Here is a 24,376-nt window from a genome sequence, read left to right on the forward strand (position 1 = left end):
CACTGCCTTCTACATATTATGCAATCCTCTGTGAAATAATCGCTGAGCTGGTTAGGAATGAGAGTAACTAAAACGCCAGAAAGCAAGTTACCTTAGTAGATTGCAGGCTCCCAGAAAAGAAAATCACTGTCCCTTTCTAAGACCCCCAAATCCAGGGAAGTGGAGAGGAAGGAATCTGAATTCCGGTTGGTAGAAGAGGCCTGGGCCACTAGGCTCTCTGGAGATGGATAAGCAATCAGAAATAGTTGTTTTTAAGGTACAGGGTGATAGTGGAGTATAATCTGATGATTAACAGCTAGTGCAGAAGCCAGCTTACCTCACAGCGAACAATATAGGATACAGGAAGGTATCAATGAAGGAAACAAAGGTTGAGTTGCAGACAAGGATGTCTGGAGAATCTTAATGAGGAGATGAGCTTCTACTCAACAGGCAAAGTCAATTCAAGGTTTCTCAGCCTTACAAAAGGACTGCTGTAAGTGAAGCGATTTCTTCTTGATGAGGTCCCACAGGGCAGGCTGGATGAACCTCCTAAAAAGTGTCCAGGCCACTGGCGTTTTTGAGGGGCAGATAATCACCTTTATCAGTACTCAGAGAAGGAAGGAGATGGCTCGCCGCACTACAGTGATCATCATCATGAAGGACAATATCTGGCCTCCGAATAGGATCAGAGTAAGAGCAAATATTTCATACGTTTGCCACAGTACTCATCACACGTTATAGGTATGTAAGACAGTTCTTTCAACAACCGCTGCGCCTTACGTCTGGACCGCAATAGAATGGTATTTGGAAAATATATCATGTGTATAAGAAGCAGACTCTTTATATAGTTGACCAAAAGAGGTACACTGTGCAAAGACTCCAAGCAAACCCCAGAGGAATTACAGAGGCACAAAGTACACACCAAATGCTCTGTTTTGTGGTAGTATGGGCGAGCAGTTAAACATATCAGAAGATAGTGCTAAGTAAGTAAGGCACACACAGGCTGTGAAGCACAAACTCAAAGAAATCAGACACCAATTTAGGTAAATAACACATACTCTCATATAAATTTAGATACCAAGAACACCAGAATCCGGTAAGTACTTTTTGAGATAGGAATTTTTAGAGTTCTCAAAAGTCGACACTTAGGTAATTTTTCTGTAGCTGCAATGGTACTCTATTGGAGAGAAAACACACAAGGCAAACGTGTACTTCACAGCAATTTACAGGACCAGTCTTCTAGAGACTTAAGGTAAGTACAGATCAGGGTCCTAGGCCACACCAACAAGTCAGCGCACTGGGACGGCCGGGTGCAGTGGCACAGTTCAGCATTGTGTGCCATGTTTAAGTCAATGGGGTTCGGTCCAGTCACAAAGATGTTGCAGGGATGGACTGAGAGTCCAGCCCGGGTTAACCAACCAGGGAGCTCAAGTTTTGCAATACTCGGGGGATGTAGGGACACCAGTGGTCCTGTTTTCTTTGCTCCGGGGTGACCCAGTACAGTGGTGGTTTAGACAATCGCGTTTCTGTCACCAGGGCGGTAGCAGGGGTCCACAGAAATAGGCTGCAGGCGTGGACTGGGGGACCAGTACGCTTGAACCCTGTCCCAGAAGTTCTAATTCCACCAAACACACAATGGCATGATTCCTAAGGCTGTATTCATTCCAGGCTGGTCCCCCCTAGGGATGTGTCCAGTCTCGCAGTGCAACAAGCCTCCTGCATAGCTAATTTTTCTGCCTGTCCAGGTGCCAAATGGCCCTGTTTGGGAGCGGAGGGTTTTAGGGGTGGGGAAATGTTGGCATCTCCCTCTGAGGAAAGACAGATCTGCATACTAAAGGCCAGTCTTCTCCTTTGAAGCTGCCTGCCTTCGAATGCAGAACTGCAGGTCATCCTGTTGGGAGGGGTGTGTAAGGCGCCTGACAGAACTGGCTTTGTTTCTGACTTCCAGGGAGCAAAGGCTCTCACGCTTGGGGATCAAAAACTTGTCTGTTGGTGGCACACTGGCTACAACTAGTCAGTTAGCCCACCAGCAGTTGGTAGGCTATCAGGGGGGACCTCACCTATAAGGTGCCATCAGAGTACCGTTATTAATAAATTAATTACTGGACTCAGTGAGGGTTTCTTAATATGAAATGTTTGATACCAAACATACCTTTTTAGGTCACAGCCTAGCAGACAGCAGAGCTGTCTGGTTTGCTAAAGACATCCTGGGGACATTCAGAAAGTTGACATAGGAATGCATTCTTCCCGTTGCTTGCCATTAGCTCTGTGGCTTGTAACTCACATTTTCTTGCTTTCCTTTTGCTGACTTTATTTGTTTTGATATAAAACAATACTATTTTCAGTGAAGCCATCATGTATCTGGAGAACTCGTACTGACCAGTGTCCAGCACATGTATTTAGAATGGCTTTCCTGTTCACTTACTATGTCTAAGAATCGACAAAGACATAGTAGGGGCATATTTGCTCATGCAGATATGCCCTCACCTGTAATCTAATGCATCCTGCCTTAGGACTGTAGGTGTTACTTACAACTATTACATGTAGTGCCTAGGGGACATGGCACACAGACTGTGGGTCATGTTCTGTTTTCACTTTTAGGGAGCACCTTGTCACACAGCCTGCAATGACAGCCTGCATGATGTTGGTGGTTTGCCCTTTAGAGTGGCACAAGCTGTGGTGCAGCTCTTAGGGACCCTCTTTAGAACCTAGGCACCAGAGGCAGCACCATTTACTAGGGGCTTACACAGGTGCTAAAGGGGCCTGTCCACTTAGGGATTAAGTGACAAGGAGTCTTGTTTTGGTGAAGGAACCCTGGCACAGGGGACCTGGTTAGCAGGAACCCAGTGCAGTCAAAGTTGCATCAAAACCCAGGAAAAATTGTTTGTGGCCCAGATACGTCAGAAGCACATTTTTGGACCTACATTTATAGTGATGGTACCAAAGGCATTAATAGCAAAGACTGACTCGCAGTTAATTAGGATTGCATACTGAACCGTTTGGAGGTTTTAGGATTGGCCAAATAAAAGTACTACAACGATTTTACATTGCTACGCTCTGCTAGCCACAAGCAACCAACACAAAAAAGTGCCAAGAATTAATGATGCTATCCTTTGATTCCAAAGAAACGTTGGGTACCAGAATAGGAGGAGCACTCTTTCAAAAGTGTTCGGATATATCGGTGCAACGATTTTATACTGAAATCCATCACCCAGAAGTAAAATATGTCTGCCTTTTATTTAAAAGAAATTGTGCAACATACAGAACACTTTATGGAGAAATAATGGTTGTTCAAGATAAAGGATGCAGTCCTCATTTTCGAATACGTACCCTGGGAAAACAATTGCAGATGCTCACCTTGCAAGCCAAAATGGAGCCCGTATTTGAGGGTTTAAGAGGAAAAGGTGCCCCAAAAGAGAGTGGTCAATTTTGTTTCCAATACTATGGGTGTCCCAAAAATGGTGGGTTTCTTTTAATAAAAGCAGTAAGGAAGCCACGTAGTCAGCCAGGGTGTCCTCTTACTACTGAAACATTGAAATGTAATCAGCTTTTTAAGGTTACATCCTGCTTTACAAAGCTCTGCTAAATGTAAGCAACATGCATGTAATCTTATGAGGCTAATTTATTGTACAAGCCTACCCTTTATGCAGATCGTCCAAGCAGGCAAAAGGAAAAAGCTGACCAACCCTCTTATCTGTTATGAAAGCAGCACAATGGTTAATCATTGGGGTCTTACTCAGGAGTCAGGTTGTGTCGCTGCTCTCATTATGCAAGAGCATACGGCTAAGAGGAAAAAGCACAGAGGTTGTTGCTGGTCTGATTGCCGGGGAGCTGAGGAACTAACTGCTACAATAGTTGAAATGACTGGAGGATTGTGTCGCTGGTGCATTAGGCTCACTATGCAAAGCACAAAGTGGCTGTTGAAAAATGTAATTATGACCTGCAATATCGGGCTGCCTGTATTTGATGGATCAGTATGAAATTTGCATTTGTATAGAATAAAATTCTTACCATTGTCATATCTTGCCAGCTCTACAATCTCGGGTTTGGTGCTGTCAATATCACAGATGTCGTCGGATCCCAGGAAGGATTGATCCATTGCCAATTTTTTCTCAAAGAAAACGTCAAACAAAACACTTCGTCCACTTTTGTTTGCAAACGTTTCAACAACACCTTTCAAGAAGCCTTCCTTGTTGAGGCTTAAATTACACAGCATGTGACCTGTGAAATAAAACAGTTGGTAAAGTTTCAGACTTCAACAGTTGCAATTTACCAATCTTGTTAAAATATATTCCAATTTAAGGAAAATAATCCTCGCAATGTATTAATATGTCATGTATTAAGGTAAGCTGAGAAGAAAGGGTGAGATTATTTCACATGGCATCGAAATTATTTTACCGTCTTTAATCAGAGCCTAGCCCAACTCCTAGCCACCATGAAGTTATTCTTCCTTTTCTGCGTCCGAGGCCTCCTTCACTTCAACTACCTCGGACATGGGTTTCAATCATTTTTCATTATGGAACAATTTCAATGGAATGCCTACTCCTCTGACCTAAGAATGATCACCTCACATCTCCTCTCAAGCACCAAATAAAAAGAAACACAATGTCTGGTAGACGTGTAGACAAGAAAGGGCAGATGTGCATACTTATCAATTTGCGTTTCAATGTACAGTCAATTTAGTATACTACTTTCCACACTTTCAATAGGGTTCTACGTTTTAGTAACTGAAATGAGTTCAAAATTTCGACTTAAGCAGGCTGCAGAGGGCTGTACAACATACAAGAGTACAAAGGATAGTAACAATATGGTGCAAGACCAGTTACAATACAATAGATTCATTTCAGAGGACATGTTTAGAGAATTCCTTTTTTAATTTTTTTTTATTATTATTATTATTATTTTTAAAGGAACTGGGTTATGGTTGGTGCATGCATATCTGAGGAGGGATAAAAGTAAACTGGGAAGGTATGTAATATAAAACTGAGCCATAAAGGCATAAGGAAATGAAGAAGACAGTATAAAAAAGTAATTGTGAAATGAAATACATGGTTAGAGTGTTAAGTACCATTACGGACAATGCACACTTGATATGTTGCAGGTGAGTGTCGGGAAGTAGCAAATACATTGCTCATCTTACAGACAGGGTGAAAGGATGTGAAAAAACACTAGACGAGCAGCGAGTCCATTTTTTAAAATTCTGAAGTGAAGGTGTTTTTTTCCATTAAGCAACTTTTTGGGTAATTTTATAGGGGGCATTTCTTGCATGGATGTGAATAGGTCTCATACCCTCACTGAACTGAACATGAAGTATTTAGCCAGAATGTTGTTAAAGAGGGCTCAAGCTGAAGGCTTTCAGTCTGTAATAGTTAGCGGGAGGAGGCGTAATTTGGTCTTAAGGGAATTTCATTTGTACCCACTTCATCCATTTATGTTCATGATCCATGCATTATTTCACGGTAAAAACAGTTTCAATTAGATCAACCTTGGGATATAACTGAGTATCGTATATTGGTGAAGAGATATACCAAGTTCTTTAAATCAGTTGCTAGGTGTCTGACAAAAATTGACAACTATGGGCTACACAGAACTGCTGCTAGCTAAGCGCACAAATGAGCAAGTTACTTATCTTTGGCAACATCCATCCGTTGGGTATTCTATATAACAGATTCCTCACTTTTAGAATTTTATCCAGGTGCCAGCCAGATTCCGGAGGGATCCACAGCAATGCTCCTGCATGCCACTAGGTGGCCCCGTGCAGCACCAAACTGGCTTTGTTCCACCCCAGAAGCAATACTCCTGAGCGTTGTGCGCCCTCAGACGTAGAGCAAAGACAACTAGAGGTATCAATGTGCAGATTTCGAATTTGGGGTCTTTTTAGATGGTAAAATGAGGTCACTGCACAGAAATAGAAGGAGGAAGGGCAGTGAGGAATCTGGAATTGGATAAGAGTATCCACCAGAAAAAGTGATACTGAAGGTCAGTAACTTGTTCTTCTAGTGGGCTCTCTAGTTCTCTAGTGAGCCATTTCCTCATAGTAAAATAAAAAGGTGCAACTCTTCCAGAAATTATGCACATAAGCACAAATAAAACAATATTGAGGACACTGATGAAACTAGTAATTTACAGGGATTCAGATCAGAGTCCTAACACTTCATACCTCAGATTACTTAGCAGTGGCTGCACACCTCAGATTTGTAAGTAGTGTAAATGTCAAATTACATAGTGCTGTACCTCTCAATTGACTTTGCACTTCTCTCCTAGGAGTTCCTAGAACTCTGTAGATCAAAAACCTAAGCTCTATCTAAATGTGATTGCACAGCACCTCACAGCTCAGGATGCTCTACATTATCCACCCCAAATGCCTAAACCCCACATAGATGAGGCACTTAACATTGCAAAGCCAGCTTACCATTCCCGAGGTGCTCACCAGGTGCCTGGATTCACCGACTATCCCGTCAAAGCTCCATGCATTGTGCAGACTGAGCGCTGCCCCTCTATAACCCAAGGACCAGAGGTGGAGGGAGGAAAAGGCCCTTTATTCTGAGTGAGGAGGATGAATAATGCGGAAGAACTCTGTGGCATTTGTTACATGCTGGAACCGTCGGCTAACGAAGAAGATATAAGACGCATAATTATGGAAATTAACTAACTGGCAGGCCTTTTGTTCCAGCAGGGCAGGAATGCAATGTTTCAGCTGGTCCCAAAAATGCCTTGTCTGGTAAAGGGGAGAGGGAATGAGGCAATGAGTCTTTTAAAGGGCACTTTGTTTTCATTATGTGTGCAAGATGCTTTAAGCAGCGCTCCTGGTTGACCAGATGCCTGTAAAAGACAGGGGTGAAGCGGAGAGAAGGTATAAAGCAAGATCTCCTAGCCCTTCCCCCTTGACACACTGAGGCTTTCTGCATGGGTGGCCTCTCTGCCAGGCTGCCCCATGCACCCTAGGCAGATTATCTAACTTTGTAAAGAAGTATAACAACCTTATAGATGATGAGATGTTCGCAATGGCGGTTCTACTTAGGCTATGAGGCTGCTGCATGCTAAAAAGGTCAGACTGGATGAAACTCCTGGTCCACGCAAATGTGAACATAACCAACCCTGAAGCTGCTCTCATGCGGTTTACCGTATGAGAGAAGCATCAGGATCGGATTTAACAGGCTAACCCAGGCTGGGGGCATGTGCAATGCCCCAGCTGTTTAATAGGATAGGTGCGGGCAGAAGTGCGCATGTTGGGCTGGCCGTCTCAAGTAAGCCTTGCACTCGACTTGCACCCTCCACTCTTTAGCTGGGGTCATCCCTCTGCTGCTCTGCTAATTAAATCAGAGCTTCACCCCTGACTCGCCCTCACACTCGCTGGTGGCATGCAGAAAGTAATAAAATGGTAATGAGACCATTTCAGTATGGTATGTTGGTTTACTGCTGCACTCCCAGCAGGCAGGGCCGATGCTCCTCAATCCTAAAGGAGGAACCACCAATATGCTGTGTTTCATCCTCGTAATAATCTCAGCTCATGCTCTTTATCACAGAATGCAGTTGCTTCAATAAATACATTGAAACCTATCCTTCATCTCTTTTCTGCCTTCAGGTGTGTGAGGCTTTGTGTAACTGAGAGACAAGGATATGATCTGTGGACCACAACTTTTCTGAGGAGTCAGTGTCATGTTTCTAGGCTGCCATAATCACCTTTACTGTCTAGGTTTGGGTGAGGTGCTCCTACCTACCTGAAAAGGTCAGCCCAACATCTTCCAGACGGTGTGGGACTGATTCAGTCACCCGCAAGCAGTCGTGCTGCTGCCCGAAACAAAGCAGTCTTACCCCCATGGTAAGAGTGCTACGATATGGCACCACCAACGTTTGGTCAGGCACTAATTTAACAGATCTCATGAGTATCTCTCGCTTGCATGCTAAAGGTAGCCTAATTACCTTTATACGGAGACGTTTGTGGTGATAGGGAAATATTCTCCTCTGCTAAATAAGTAGTATCCATCTTAGCTTTTGAGTTGTTCACGCCTGAACCTTGAAACCATCCCCAGTTTGGTGTTTCCAACTCTGATCTCTATCTTTTGATGTGACGGATGCAAGACCAGTAAATGCAACAGCAAACTGCAGACAACCAGTCACACAGTATATACTTGCCAATAGACTTATTAATGAGGGTGGGGATGTTACGTTCGTGGTTGGGGCCCACGATGTGTACAGAACAGAAATGTTTTACTCAGTGTCACCTTTCCTGCAGTCAACACAGACACAAATACATTTCATACATTCACTGTTGCAAATGTACCTCAACGGTACAGAGCATACCAATTTTTAGAGATACCTCTAACTTAGCAAGATCACCAAAATTTTGATTTGAAGGCACCCTCCCACATGTAATAAAATACGTTTGATTAGATCACTTAAGCAATGATGAACCTACGTGGCCAGCACTGGCTACATTGAGACCACATCCCAATGTACAAAATATGCCAGTAGCAGAATGACACTATATACAACAATTGTGCTGATACTTACAGATGCTTAGTACAATTCGTAATGCGGACATTAAACACCACCCAAGTGAGGGCTGATCCAGCTGCAAATCAATTGGCTGTAACAGGGTTAAATCCACAAACATTACATACATGCAATGGGTAAATCACCCATCGAACAGGATGACATTCAGTTTTGAACTGCACAAAAAACAAAGTCAGCTGGAAGCAGTTTTTCCCCATATGGGGCTTAAAGGTAAACACAGAATACTCCAAATGTGTTTGCCTTTTGGAATAGTTCCCTCCACTGATGACTAAGCCACTTGGGGCTCAGTCTTTGCTCCGGAAGTGTTAAACAAATTGAAAATGAACAAAGGGCAGCCCCTGCCCTGGATATTTGGATGAAATTAATGCACAACTTTCAAACAGTATCCTCAATTATTTTAAATAACATTAAGGGGGAAGCAGCAGTAGCTTTGGTAATACACCAGCGGCTCTGGAATGTTCCTCAACAAGATCAGGAACATGAGCAGCCAGAGATTATTTTCGTACCAGTATAGGTCGAGATAGTCTGGGAGGCATGACCAAATAAACCACAATTACAAAGTAATTCTGGTAAGGATAATACCAAGTAAGAGGGTTCTAAAAATGCTGAGATAAAACAAATCTATTAGAGATAAAAGAAACCACAGAGAGATTTTGCATTCAGAGCCCTCAAAAGAAAATAAAAGAAATTAAAAATAAAGGTATAACCTTAGAAATAGAGAAACTTTAAAAACTCCCGACATATCAGTATACTAATACTCGCCCATCTCGTTCCTACCAGAACTCACCTGACAAACAGAGCGAGAGAGAAGGGCAGTCAGACCACTGAAACAAGCGTGTGAAACTGGGAAAGGGGTCAATGCTTATCGGAGAGTTCGGTTAAAAAGGAAGAGAAACTTCCACAAGAAAAATCCTGGTTTAAAAAGAAAAAGTGTGCAGCAATTTCGGCTAAACATGTCACACATACTGAGAACATTACTGTAGGAAGTTGGCTCTGTATGTGCTATTTCAAAGTAAGGAATAGCATGCACAGAGTCCAAGGGTTCCCCTTAGAGGTAAAATAGTGGTAAAAATAGATAATACTAATGCTCTATTTTGTGGTAGTGTGGTCGAGCAGTAGGCTTATCCAAGGAGTAGTGTTAAGCATTTGTTGTACATACACAAGACAATAAATGAGGTACACACACTCAGAGACAAATCCAGCCAATAGGTTTTTATATAGAAAAATATCTTTTCTTAGTTTATTTTAAGAACCACAGGTTCAAATTCTACATGTAATATCTCATTCGAAAGGTATTGCAGGTAAGTACTTTAGGAACTTCAAATCATAAAAATTGCATGTATACTTTACAAGTTATTGACAAATAGCTGTTTTAAAAGTGGACACTTAGTGCAATTTTCACAGTTCCTGGGGGAGGTAAGTTTTTGTTAGCTTTACCAGGTAAGTAAGACACTTACAGGGTTCAGTTCTTGGTCCAAGGTAGCCCACCGTTGGGGGTTCAGAGCAACCCCAAAGTCACCACACCAGCAGCTCAGGGCCGGTCAGGTGCAGAGTTCAAAGTGGTGCCCAAAACACATAGGCTAGAATGGAGAGAAGGGGGTGCCCCGGTTCCGGTCTGCTTGCAGGTAAGTACCCGCGTCTTCGGAGGGCAGACCAGGGGGGGTTTTGTAGGGCACCGGGGGGGACACAAGTCCACAAAGAAATTTCACCCTCAGCAGCGCGGGGGCGGCCGGGTGCAGTGTAGAAACAAGCGTCGGGTTTTCAATGTTAGTCTATGAGAGATCTCGGGATCTCTTCAGCGCTGCAGGCAGGCAAGGGGGGGATTCCTCGGGGAAACCTCCACTTGGGCAAGGGAGAGGGACTCCTGGGGGTCACTTCTCCAGTGAAAGTCCGGTCCTTCAGGTCCTGGGGGCTGCGGGTGCAGGGTCTCTCCCAGGCGTCGGGACTTTAGGTTCAAAGAGTCGCGGTCAGGGGAAGCCTCGGGATTCCCTCTGCAGGCGGCGCTGTGGGGGCTCAGGGGGGACAGGTTTTGGTACTCACAGTATCAGAGTAGTCCTGGGGTCCCTCCTGAGGTGTTGGATCGCCACCAGCCGAGTCGGGGTCGCCGGGTGCAGTGTTGCAAGTCTCACGCTTCTTGCGGGGAGCTTGCAGGGTTCTTTAAAGCTGCTGGAAACAAAGTTGCAGCTTTTCTTGGAGCAGGTCCGCTGTCCTCGGGAGTTTCTTGTCTTTTCGAAGCAGGGGCAGTCCTCAGAGGATGTCGAGGTCGCTGGTCCCTTTGGAAGGCGTCGCTGGAGCAGGATCTTTGGAAGGCAGGAGACAGGCCGGTGAGTTTCTGGAGCCAAGGCAGTTGTCGTCTTCTGGTCTTCCGCTGCAGGGGTTTTCAGCTAGGCAGTCCTTCTTCTTGTAGTTGCAGGAATCTAATTTTCTAGGGTTCAGGGTAGCCCTTAAATACTAAATTTAAGGGCGTGTTTAGGTCTGGGGGGTTAGTAGCCAATGGCTACTAGCCCTGAGGGTGGGTACACCCTCTTTGTGCCTCCTCCCAAGGGGAGGGGGTCACAATCCTAACCCTATTGGGGGAATCCTCCATCTGCAAGATGGAGGATTTCTAAAAGTTAGAGTCACTTCAGCTCAGGACACCTTAGGGGCTGTCCTGACTGGCCAGTGACTCCTCCTTGTTTTTCTCATTATTTTCTCCGGCCTTGCCGCCAAAAGTGGGGCCTGGCCGGAGGGGGCGGGCAACTCCACTAGCTGGAGTGTCCTGCTGGGTTGGCACAAAGGAGGTGAGCCTTTGAGGCTCACCGCCAGGTGTGACAATTCCTGCCTGGGAGAGGTGTTAGCATCTCCACCCAGTGCAGGCTTTGTTACTGGCCTCAGAGTGACAAAGGCACTCTCCCCATGGGGCCAGCAACATGTCTCGGTTTGTGGCAGGCTGCTAAAACTAGTCAGCCTACACAGATAGTCGGTTAAGTTTCAGGGGGCACCTCTAAGGTGCCCTCTGTGGTGTATTTTTCAATAAAATGTACACTGGCATCAGTGTGCATTTATTGTGCTGAGAAGTTTGATACCAAACTTCCCAGTTTTCAGTGTAGCCATTATGGTGCTGTGGAGTTCGTGTTTGACAGACTCCCAGACCATATACTCTTATGGCTACCCTGCACTTACAATGTCTAAGGTTTTGTTTAGACACTGTAGGGGTACCATGCTCATGCACTGGTACCCTCACCCATGGTATAGTGCACCCTGCCTTAGGGCTGTAAGGCCTGCTAGAGGGGGGTCTTACCTATACTGCATAGGCAGTGAGAGGCTGGCATGGCACCCTGAGGGGAGTGCCATGTCGACTTACTCGTTTTGTCCTCACTAGTACACACAAGCTGGCAAGCAGGGTGTCTGTGCTGAGTGAGAGGTCTCCAGGGTGGCATAAGACATGCTGCAGCCCTTAGAGACCTTCCTTGGCATCAGGGCCCTTGGTACTAGAAGTACCAGTTACAAGGGGCTTATCTGGATGCCAGGGTCTGCCAATTGTGGATACAAAAGTACAGGTTAGGGAAAGAACACTGGTGCTGGGGCCTGGTTAGCAGGCCTCAGCACACTTTCAATTGTAAACATAGCATCAGCAAAGGCAAAAAGTCAGGGGGCAACCATGCCAAGGAGGCATTTCCTTACACAACCCCCCCCCAAACGAAAGAGGATGAGACTAACCTTTCCCAAGAGAGTCTTCATTTTCTAAGTGGAAGAACCTGGAAAGGCCATCTGCATTGGCATGGGCAGTCCCAGGTCTGTGTTCCACTATAAAGTCCATTCCCTGTAGGGAGATGGACCACCTCAACAGTTTAGGATTTTCACCTTTCATTTGCATCAGCCATTTGAGAGGTCTGTGGTCAGTTTGAACTAGGAAGTGAGTCCCAAAGAGGTATGGTCTCAGCTTCTTCAGGGACCAAACCACAGCAAAGGCCTCCCTCTCAATGGCACTCCAACGCTGCTCCCTGGGGAGTAACCTCCTGCTAATGAAAGCAACAGGCTGGTCAAGGCCATCATCATTTGTTTGGGACAAAACTGCCCCTATCCCATGTTCAGAGGCATCAGTCTGCACAATGAACTGCTTAGAATAATCTGGAGCTTTGAGAACTGGTGCTGAGCACATTGCTTGTTTCAGGGTGTCAAAGGCCTGTTGGCATTCCACAGTCCAGTTCACTTTCTTGGGCATTTTCTTGGAGGTGAGTTCAGTGAGGGCTGTCACAATGGATCCATATCCCTTCACAAACCTCCTGTAATACCCAGTCAAGCCAAGGAATGCCCTGACTTGAGTCTGGGTTTTTGGAGCTACCCAGTCCAGAATAGTCTGGATCTTGGGTTGGAGTGGCTGAACTTGGCCTCCACCAACAAGGTGTCCCAAGTAAACCACAGTTCCCTGCCCTATCTGGCATTTGGATGCCTTGATAGAGAGGCCTGCAGATTGCAGAGCCTTCAAAACCTTCTTCAGGTGGACCAGGTGATCCTGCCAGGTGGAGCTAAAGACAGCAATATCATCAAGATAAGCTGTGCTAAAGGACTCCAAGCCAGCAAGGACTTGATTCACCAACCTTTGGAAGGTGGCAGGGGCATTCTTTAAACCAAAGGGCATAACAGTAAACTGATAATGCCCATCAGGTGTGGAGAATGCTGTTTTCTCTTTTGCTCCAGGTGCCATTTTTATTTGCCAGTACCCTGCTGTCAAGTCAAAGGTACTTAGAAATTTGGCAGCACCTAATTTATCAATGAGCTCATCAGCTCTTGGAATTGGATGGGCGTCTGTCTTGGTGACAGAATTGAGCCCTCTGTAGTCCACACAAAACCTCATCTCTTTCTTTCCATCTTTGGTGTGAGGTTTGGGGACTAAGACCACTGGGCTAGCCCAGGGGCTGTCAGAGCGCTCAATTACTCCCAATTCCAGCATCTTGTGGACTTCCATCTTGATGCTTTCTTTAACATGGTCAGATTGTCTAAAGATTTTGTTCTTGACAGGCATGCTGTCTCCTGTGTCCACATCATGGGTACACAGGTGTGTCTGACCAGGGGTTAAGGAGAAGAGTTCAGGAAACTGTTGTAGGACTCTCCTACAATCAGCTTGCTGTTGGCCAGAGAGGGTGTCTGAGTAGATCACTCCATCTACTGTACCATCTTTTGGGTCTGATGACAGAAGATCAGGGAGAGGTTCACTCTCTGCCTCCTGATCCTCATCTGTTACCATCAACAGATTGACATCAGCCCTGTCGTGGAAGAGCTTAAGGCGGTTTACATGGATCACCCTCTTGGGGCTCCTGCTTGTGCCCAGGTCCACCAAGTAGGTGACCTGACTCTTCCTCTCCAGTACTGGGTAAGGGCCACTCCATTTGTCCTGGAGTGCCCTGGGAGCCACAGGCTCCAGAACCCAGACTTTCTGCCCTGGTTGGAACTCAACCAGTGCAGCCTTTTGGTCATACCAAAACTTCTGGAGCTGTTGGCTGGCCTCAAGGTTTTTGGTTGCCTTTTCCATGTACTCTGCCATTCTAGAGCGAAGGCCAAGTACATAGTCCACTATGTCTTGTTTTGGCTCATGGAGAGGTCTCTCCCAGCCTTCTTTAACAAGAGCAAGTGGTCCCCTTACAGGATGACCAAACAGAAGTTCAAAGGGTGAGAATCCTACTCCCTTCTGTGGCACCTCCCTGTAAGCGAAAAGCAGACATGGCAAGAGGACATCCCATCTCCTTTTGAGCTTTTCTGGGAGCCCCATGATCATGCCTTTTAATGTCTTGTTGAATCTCTCAACCAAGCCATTAGTTTGTGGATGGTATGGTGTAGTGAATTTATAAGTCACTCCACACTCATTCCACATGTGCTTTAGGTATGCTGACATGAAATTGGTACCTCTGTCAGACACCACCTCCTTAGGAAAACCCACTCTGGTAAAGATACCAATGAGGGCCTTGGCTACTGCAGGGGCAGTAGTCGACCTAAGGGGAATAGCTTCAGGATACCTGGTAGCATGATCCACTACTACCAGGATATACATATTTCCTGAGGCTGTGGGAGGTTCTAGTGGACCAACTATGTCCACACCCACTCTTTCAAAGGGAACCCCCACCACTGGAAGTGGAATGAGGGGGGCCTTTGGATGCCCACCTGTCTTACCACTGGCTTGACAGGTGGGGCAGGAGAGGCAAAACTCCTTAACCATGTTGGACATATTGGGCCAGTAGAAGTGGTTGACTAACCTCTCCCACGTCTTGGTTTGTCCCAAATGTCCAGCAAGGGGAATGTCATGGGCCAATGTTAGGATGAACTTCCTGAACAGCTGAGGCACTACCACTCTCCTAGTGGCACCAGGTTTGGGGTCTCTGGCCTCAGTGTACAGGAGTCCATCTTCCCAATAGACCCTATGCGTTCCATTTTTCTTGCCTTTGGACTCTTCAGCAGCTTGCTGCCTAAGGCCTTCAAGAGAGGGACAGGTTTCTTGTCCCTTACACAGCTCCTCCCTTGAGGGTCCCCCTGGGCCTAAGAGCTCAACCTGATAAGGTTCAAGCTCCAAAGGCTCAGTTCCCTCAGAGGGCAGAACTTCTTCCTGAGAAGAGAGGTTCCCTTTCTTTTGCTGTGTTGCAGTTGGTCTCCCAACTGACTTTCCTGTTCTCTTGGTAGGCTGGGCCATTCTTCCAGACTCCAGCTCTACTTGTTCACCCTGTGCCTTGCACTGTGCTCTTGTTTTCACACACACCAGTTCAGGGATACCCAGCATTGCTGCATGGGTTTTTAGCTCTACCTCAGCCCATGCTGAGGACTCCAGGTCATTTCCAAGCAGACAGTCCACTGGGATATTTGAGGAGACCACCACCTGTTTCAGGCCATTGACCCCTCCCCATTTTAAAGTAACCATTGCCATGGGATGTACTTTTCTCTGATTGTCAGCGTTGGTGACTGTGTAAGTTTTTCCAGTCAGGTATTGGCCAGGGGAAACCAGTTTCTCTGTCACCATGGTGACACTGGCACCTGTATCCCTCAGGCCCTCTATTCTAGTCCCATTAATTAAGAGTTGCTGTCTGTATTTTTGCATGTTAGGCGGCCAGACAGCTAGTGTGGCTAAATCCACCCCACCCTCAGAAACTAGAGTAGCTTCAGTGTGGACCCTGATTTGCTCTGGGCACACTGTTGATCCCACTTGGAGACTAGCCATACCAGTGTTACCTGGATGGGAGTTTGGAGTGGAACCTTTCTTGGGACAGGCCTTGTCTCCAGTTTGGTGTCCATGCTGTTTACAGCTATGACACCAGGCCTTTTTGGGATCAAAGTTTTTACCCTTGTACCCATTGTTTTGTGAAGAGGCTCTGGGCCCACCCTCCTGTGCAGGTTTTTGGGGGCCTGTAGAAGACTCTTGACTATTTTTAGTTTTGGTTGTCTCATCACCCTTCCCCTGGGGAGTCTTTGTGACCCCTTTCTTTTGGTCACCCCCTGTTGAAGTCTTGGACACCCTTGTCTTGACCCAATGGTCCGCCTTCTTTCCCAATTCTTGGGGAGAAATTGGTCCTAGGTCTACCAGATGCTGATGCAGTTTATCATTGAAACAATTACTCAATAGGTGTTCTTTCACAAATAAATTGTACAGCCCATCATAATTACTTACACCACTGCCTTGAATCCAACCATCTAGTGTTTTCACTGAGTAGTCTACAAAGTCAACCCAGGTCTGGCTCGAGGATTTTTGAGCCCCCCTGAATCTAATCCTATACTCCTCAGTGGAGAATCCAAAGCCCTCAATCAGGGTACCCTTCATGAGGTCATAAGATTCTGCATCTTGTCCAGAGAGTGTGAGGAGTCTATCCCTACACTTTCCTGTGAACATTTCCCAAAGGAGAGCACCCCAGTGAGATCTGTTCACTTTTCTGGTTACACAAGCCCTCTCAAAAGCTGTGAACCATTTGGTGATGTCATCACCATCTTCATATTTAGTTACAATCCCTTTAGGGATTTTCAACATGTCAGGAGAATCTCTGACCCTATTTATGTTGCTGCCACCATTGATGGGTCCTAGGCCCATCTCTTGTCTTTCCCTCTCTATGGCTAGGATCTGTCTTTCCAAAGCCAATCATTTGGCCATCCTGGCTAACTGGATGTCCTCTTCACTGGGGCTATCCTCAGTGATTTCAGAGGTGTTGGTCTCTCCTGTGAGGGAACCAGCATCTCTGACTATTATTTTAGGAGTCAGGGTTTGAGGGACCCTGTTCTCCCTAGATAGGACTGGTAGGGGGGAATTGTCCTCCAAGTCACTATCCTCTTCCTCTGAGTTGCCACCCTCAGAGGGGTTGGCCTTTTCAAACTCTGCCAAAAGCTCCTGGAGCTGTATTTTGGTAGGTTTGGGGCCCATTGTTATTTTCTTTATTTTACAGAGTGACCTTAGCTCCCTCATCTTAAGATGGAGGTAAGGTGTGGTGTCGAGTTCCACCACAGTCACATCTGTGCTAGACATTTTGCTTCTAAAAGTTGGAATACTTTTTAAGAATCTACAACTGGTTCTAGAATCTAATTCAAACTTTTACAAACTTTTAAACTCTAAAAGAAATGCTAAACAGGATCTAACACAAGGCCCTAGCAGGTCTTTTAAGAATTTAGAAAACTTTTCAAATTGCAAAAATCAATTTCTAATGACAATTTTGGAATTTGTCGTGTGATCAGGTATTGGCTGAGTAGTCCAGCAAATGCAAAGTCTTGTACCCCACCGCTGATCCACCAATGTAGGAAGTTGGCTCTGTATGTGCTATTTCAAAGTAAGGAATAGCATGCACAGAGTCCAAGGGTTCCCCTTAGAGGTAAAATAGTGGTAAAAATAGATAATACTAATGCTCTATTTTGTGGTAGTGTGGTCGAGCAGTAGGCTTATCCAAGGAGTAGTGTTAAGCATTTGTTGTACATACACAAGACAATAAATGAGGTACACACACTCAGAGACAAATCCAGCCAATAGGTTTTTATATAGAAAAATATCTTTTCTTAGTTTATTTTAAGAACCACAGGTTCAAATTCTACATGTAATATCTCATTCGAAAGGTATTGCAGGTAAGTACTTTAGGAACTTCAAATCATAAAAATTGCATGTATACTTTACAAGTTATTGACAAATAGCTGTTTTAAAAGTGGACACTTAGTGCAATTTTCACAGTTCCTGGGGGAGGTAAGTTTTTGTTAGCTTTACCAGGTAAGTAAGACACTTACAGGGTTCAGTTCTTGGTCCAAGGTAGCCCACCGTTGGGGGTTCAGAGCAACCCCAAAGTCACCACACCAGCAGCTCAGGGCCGGTCAGGTGCAGAGTTCAAAGTGGTGCCCAAAACACATAGGCTAGAATGGAGAGAAGGGGGTGCCCCGGTTCCCGTCTGCTTGCAGGTAAGTACCCGCGTCTTCGGAGGGCAGACCAGGGGGGGTTTTGTAGGGCACCGGGGGGGACACAAGTCCACAAAGAAATTTCACCCTCAGCAGCGCGGGGGCGGCCGGGTGCAGTGTAGAAACAAGCGTCGGGTTTTCAATGTTAGTCTATGAGAGATCTCGGGATCTCTTCAGCGCTGCAGGCAGGCAAGGGGGGGATTCCTCGGGGAAACCTCCACTTGGGCAAGGGAGAGGGACTCCTGGGGGTCACTTCTCCAGTGAAAGTCCGGTCCTTCAGGTCCTGGGGGCTGCGGGTGCAGGGTCTCTCCCAGGCGTCGGGACTTTAGGTTCAAAGAGTCGCGGTCAGGGGAAGCCTCGGGATTCCCTCTGCAGGCGGCGCTGTGGGGGCTCAGGGGGGACAGGTTTTGGTACTCACAGTATCAGAGTAGTCCTGGGGTCCCTCCTGAGGTGTTGGATCGCCACCAGCCGAGTCGGGGTCGCCGGGTGCAGTGTTGCAAGTCTCACGCTTCTTGCGGGGAGCTTGCAGGGTTCTTTAAAGCTGCTGGAAACAAAGTTGCAGCTTTTCTTGGAGCAGGTCCGCTGTCCTCGGGAGTTTCTTGTCTTTTCGAAGCAGGGGCAGTCCTCAGAGGATGTCGAGGTCGCTGGTCCCTTTGGAAGGCGTCGCTGGAGCAGGATCTTTGGAAGGCAGGAGACAGGCCGGTGAGTTTCTGGAGCCAAGGCAGTTGTCGTCTTCTGGTCTTCCGCTGCAGGGGTTTTCAGCTAGGCAGTCCTTCTTCTTGTAGTTGCAGGAATCTAATTTTCTAGGGTTCAGGGTAGCCCTTAAATACTAAATTTAAAGGCGTGTTTAGGTCTGGGGGGTTAGTAGCCAATGGCTACTAGCCCTGAGGGTGGGTACACCCTCTTTGTGCCTCCTCCCAAGGGGAGGGGGTCACAATCCTAACCCTATTGGGGGAATCCTCCATCTGCAAGATGGAGGATTTCTAAAAGTTAGAGTCACTTCAGCTCAGGACACCTTAGGGGCTGTCCTGACTGGCCAGTGACTCCTCCTTGTTTTTCTCATTATTTTCTCCGGCCTTGCCGCCAAAAGTGGGGCCTGGCCGGAGGGGGCGGGCAACTCCACTAGCTGGAGTGTCCTGCTGGGTTGGCACAAAGGAGGTGAGCCTTTGAGGCTCACCGCCAGGTGTGACAATTCCTGCCTGGGAGAGGTGTTAGCATCTCCACCCAGTGCAGGCTTTGTTACTGGCCTCAGAGTGACAAAGGCACTCTCCCCATGGGGCCAGCAACATGTCTCGGTTTGTGGCAGGCTGCTAAAACTAGTCAGCCTACACAGATAGTCGGTTAAGTTTCAGGGGGCACCTCTAAGGTGCCCTCTGTGGTGTATTTTTCAATAAAATGTACACTGGCATCAGTGTGCATTTATTGTGCTGAGAAGTTTGATACCAAACTTCCCAGTTTTCAGTGTAGCCATTATGGTGCTGTGGAGTTCGTGTTTGACAGACTCCCAGACCATATACTCTTATGGCTACCCTGCACTTACAATGTCTAAGGTTTTGTTTAGACACTGTAGGGGTACCATGCTCATGCACTGGTACCCTCACCCATGGTATAGTGCACCCTGCCTTAGGGCTGTAAGGCCTGCTAGAGGGGGGTCTTACCTATACTGCATAGGCAGTGAGAGGCTGGCATGGCACCCTGAGGGGAGTGCCATGTCGACTTACTCGTTTTGTCCTCACTAGTACACACAAGCTGGCAAGCAGGGTGTCTGTGCTGAGTGAGAGGTCTCCAGGGTGGCATAAGACATGCTGCAGCCCTTAGAGACCTTCCTTGGCATCAGGGCCCTTGGTACTAGAAGTACCAGTTACAAGGGGCTTATCTGGATGCCAGGGTCTGCCAATTGTGGATACAAAAGTACAGGTTAGGGAAAGAACACTGGTGCTGGGGCCTGGTTAGCAGGCCTCAGCACACTTTCAATTGTAAACATAGCATCAGCAAAGGCAAAAAGTCAGGGGGCAACCATGCCAAGGAGGCATTTCCTTACAATTACTGAAGAACAGGACGTGGGCAGTGACTGCTAGACAGCATGGCAGAGGTCACAATTGTTTTTCAGAATATTCAAGATCTTCTAGATGTGACAGCAACTAGCAACTTCTTTGAAGTTTAAAATGCGGACAGGCGCCTCTCCACTCACAATAGGGTCTAGAGATTGAGGATTCAAATTGAGGTAGACACAGAAGAGCGCGCCATTAAAGTAATCTTCTGGGCAAGGTCAACACTAAATAATGGACCATTGGCAGAAAAAGACTAACCACCTGAATTTGTCTGCATGATCCCCCAAGATGAAAATGTCATTTTGCCTTCTCTTTCAGTACTTGCTCCAGACACAGTAAAATAGGTTTATGCCGCAGATTGGGCTTTGGCGCAGGCACCAGCGCTGTACCACAGCCACGTGGGGTGGAATAGGTATTCCCCCCAACACGTTAGATCCACTCTACAGATACACCCTCAAAATCCCATTACATATGAGGCTAAAGCACACAAGGAAAATTCTCTCACAACTGGAGTACCAGGTAGTAATGGAACCCAGTGTCTCTGCTATGAATAACTTTGTTTCCCGTAGCTAAACCAGATCACTCATACAGAATAGTCTTAGATTAGACACTTAAACATTCATACATGTACATTTTCTATACAAAACATATCACAGCACTAATGAACATCGTGCACAAGAAATACAAAACAACATTGGTTATTTTCAATGTTTTTTTCTGCTAAAATCCAGCACCTGAAAGCTGGGACTTTAGCACCTTCTCTGGGCAAGGCTCTGAAAGAAGATTTTGCTGTTTACCCCAAGGGTATAATAACAGCCCAGGATTGTTCTCAGCTGTATGACATCAATATAGCATGATACTGATACTGAGGCATTGTCTTATGTTGAGGAAATCTACCTCACAGATGACAACCTCAACACACATTTAGCCAGGGCGAATCGCATTGTTTGGTGATTCGCCGCACAGGGATTAAAATACAATTTCAAGAAAACAAAATTGCTTTTCTAAGTGTCCTATTGTTAGGATTCAAATTAGCAAATTGTAGATAACTGTGCGCAATTACAGCCACTAAATACCATCAAGAAATGACAGTTATAGCTGGGTTTATTTAATTTTGGCAAAACTTGAATTCCAGAATATGCACAACACATAAAACCACTTTATGATTTAATCACCCAGACTTCTTAAGAAAACAGTGGACACCACAACGCACAGAAATTCTTAGTGCATTACAGATTGACATGCTTGAAGCAAAACGTTCACACATACATGATCACAAAACAAATTTGGTAATCCGGGTCATTCCTGGTGCCATGGGGTTCACATATGTCACATTTAATGAAGGGGACACTGTACCCATAGCATAGAAATCTCATTTGTACTCTAACGCTGAACAGTGTTTTGCACCAACAGAAACAATACTGACTTCAGATGGCGATCATAAAGAATAGACCACTAGCCCAGGGGAAACGCATTATTGTCGTTACCCCAATACCAGCCCTAGAGGCAGTCACAAAAGCAAAGTGTCCCGAATGCGAAAGCATTACATCCACTTTGGATTCAATGTGCTACCTCCTTGAATGCCACTGATGTTGATTATGTTTTTAATCCAAAACTTCAGACCAAAGAATTTCTCCAGTATGAACTAGAGTACCTCCATGTCCACTAACATTCTGCCTCTTGACTGAATCAAGATTTACACTGATGGCTCAGCACAACCAGCTGTAAGTTCAAAATGCCAGTACTCCGCGGCTTGTGCAGGCGTTTGTCGAGTGATGTGGTATGGTGAATTCTACCTTCAACAGAATTACACACAGACCCTAGGGGACTGCACTGCACAACTTGCAGAGCTTAAGGCTCAAATTTTTGCACTGGAACACACAGATCCTGAACTTTCTACCTTGACTGTGTGTGATTTGTATTACAGTGTCCAATCTTATAATGAATACTTACACTACTGGCACCTTAAGGGATTCAGAGACTCCAAGAGAAACACCATAAAACACAAATTCATGTCAACTAGGCATGCCGTTGTGCACTTTAGCCCTGGTACATTTTATTCAGCAGTGCTTTATTTTCCTAGCACTAGCAACAATCGCGGTGCTGTTTTATTTTCTTTATCTCGTACTTTCGCCTAGGAAAGCATTGCGTTCTTAGTAGGACATTTTATTCACTTTGTGCTTTCTTCAAGACTACAGTAAGATGGGGATGCCGACACGTGGTATTCTGTGTCTACAACATTCATAGAAAACCTACACTCATACGTGGGGACTATTTCTTAGAACGTCAGTTATTTTATTATAAAACACCCCTTTGTCCCAGACCCGTTAGAGGGAGATTCCATCAAGATGACCACGACTCCATGCCAATTGCTGATCACTTAGCTGCAGCTACTTGCCTAGACGGCTGGACCCCTGAGCCACATGGGGACAGTGTCTCCCTAGACCACAAGCTTCTTCCTCCAGGTATAAGGGATGATGTACCCCGGGGGGAACCCTAAGGGTGTTTGTTTTATTACGCTGTGCTCAAACATAGTTTAGGTAGGAGAAACATATACATCACTCCTCGTGACAGTTTGGTAGGACTATTCTTGTGTTTTACTCTGTTAGCCACCTGTTTGCTTTTATTGTGTTTTATCATCCTAGTTATTGCAATACACGCCTTTTTATCTAAGATGCAGTTACTTCAATAAATCCTTATTTAACTATATTCTGCCACTTTTCTCTTTGCTTGTGTGAGACTCTTTGGTAACTGAGAGAAAGGGATGGGATCTCATCAACCACAATTCCCCTAAGGAGTCTTCTTGTCATGCGCCCGGTTGCCACAATCATCTCGGCCAGAGATGAGGTGCTGCTAGTTAGCCGGAGAACCCGGATTAGGTCGAAAGAGGTCATGTAGTGTGGAATCATGCTTCGAACCCATCATTCATGTAATCCTGTCCCCAAATCCAGTAGCCTCATTAGCATAATGAGAACCTACACGACATGGCGCCACCAATGTTTAGTCAGGCACCAATATTCGGATCCACCTAAGTATCTCTGTCTCATCTAAGGCTAAAGACACCTCAATACTATATACTGAGACGTCTTTGGTATTGAGGATTTCCTCCTCCGCTATATAGGTAATACATATCCTGAGCTGAAGGTTGTTCAAGCTTGAACCTTAAAAGGACTAATCCCCACTAGGTATCTCTATCTCTGAACATACATCTACCATTAACATGGTGAACCCACAATGGGTAGCAATTGTAGTAAATATGCAACCACCCCTTACTGCACATTTTTTGGCCAATCCAGCCCACAGAACAGAAATGTTTTATTCTTGTGTCACCTTTCCAGCAGTAGATGGGAACATAAATATATTTCACCACTATACACTTGCAAACATACCTGCACAATACAGAGCTTATACATATTTAGAAATAACTATCTTATCAAGACCATAATAACTGGCTTGATGGCGCCCTACCACATACAATATTACATGTTAAGTTAGGTCCTCTGAGCAATGATGGCCCGACCTGGCCTTTATTGGCCACCTACACCATACGCTGATGCAGCAACTTTAGCAATAGCTGAAGTTCGCCGCTCATATTTAGAGCTCACATCAATATACAGATTATTAGTACAGTTTGTCATGCAAACATTAAATACTAACCCAGCACGTGCTGCCCCGGTGCAACAACATACAGCTACACCAGGCATTAACCCTGCGACTGTACATTCGATCATGGGAAAGGTACCCACCAAGCTGGAAGAAATTCCGTTTTGGTTAGCTCAAAAAATAAAAGCACTGGAAGCATTTTTTTCACATACAGGACCTCAGGATAAACAGAATTTTTACTATGTGCTTGTCGGTTGGGATGGTTCCCACGTTTGATAACTGCAATACATGGGGCACGGTATTTGCTGTGCTCTATACTACCGCCCATGGTACAACAACACCTGCCAATCTTCCGGAGGTGTTAATACAAATTCAAGATGAATACGTGGCAGCCCCGGCCCTGGATTTGGGGATGCAATTAATGGGCAACTTCGCCACAGTGTCCTCAATAATATTAAGTATTCTTAAAGGGAAAGCAGTTGCATTAGCAGTGTGGATGCAGCTCTGTGATGTTCCTTTACAAGAACAAGAACAGGAGCTACCAAAGATTATCGCAGAGATCTAGTCTAGCATTGGTCAAGATAGTCTGTGGGCCCGACCAATTAAACCACAATTTCAAGGTAGATCTAATGAAGATACTACCAAGCAAGCGCATGAAGGTTCTAAAAAACCCTGGGACAAAAAAACAACAAACACCTAAAAAAACTGAAAGGGGAGAATCTCTGCATTCAGAGACCCCACAAAATAGGTATAACCTTAGAAATAGGGATAATATATAAACGCCTGACAGATATCAATATACTGATACACGCCAATCTCGTTCCTTTCAGAACTCACCGGAAAAA

General features: G+C 45.6%; 1 protein-coding gene across 3 annotated transcripts in view; it reads right to left on the reverse strand.

Annotated features, from left to right (window-relative positions):
* The window catches only part of LOC138250083 (E3 SUMO-protein ligase RanBP2-like), a 580,259-nt gene that overhangs the window by 489,232 nt on the left and 66,651 nt on the right, over positions 1-24,376 (reverse strand). For all 3 annotated transcript variants that reach the window (XM_069204483.1, XM_069204484.1, XM_069204485.1), the window contains exon 9: positions 3,991-4,200. In XM_069204483.1, coding sequence (XP_069060584.1) covers positions 3,991-4,200 — 210 coding nt within the window. The remainder of the gene's footprint in view (positions 1-3,990; positions 4,201-24,376) is intronic.

The sequence above is a fragment of the Pleurodeles waltl genome, chromosome 8 (genome assembly GCF_031143425.1).
Source record: "Pleurodeles waltl isolate 20211129_DDA chromosome 8, aPleWal1.hap1.20221129, whole genome shotgun sequence".
Taxonomy (NCBI): domain Eukaryota; kingdom Metazoa; phylum Chordata; class Amphibia; order Caudata; family Salamandridae; genus Pleurodeles; species Pleurodeles waltl.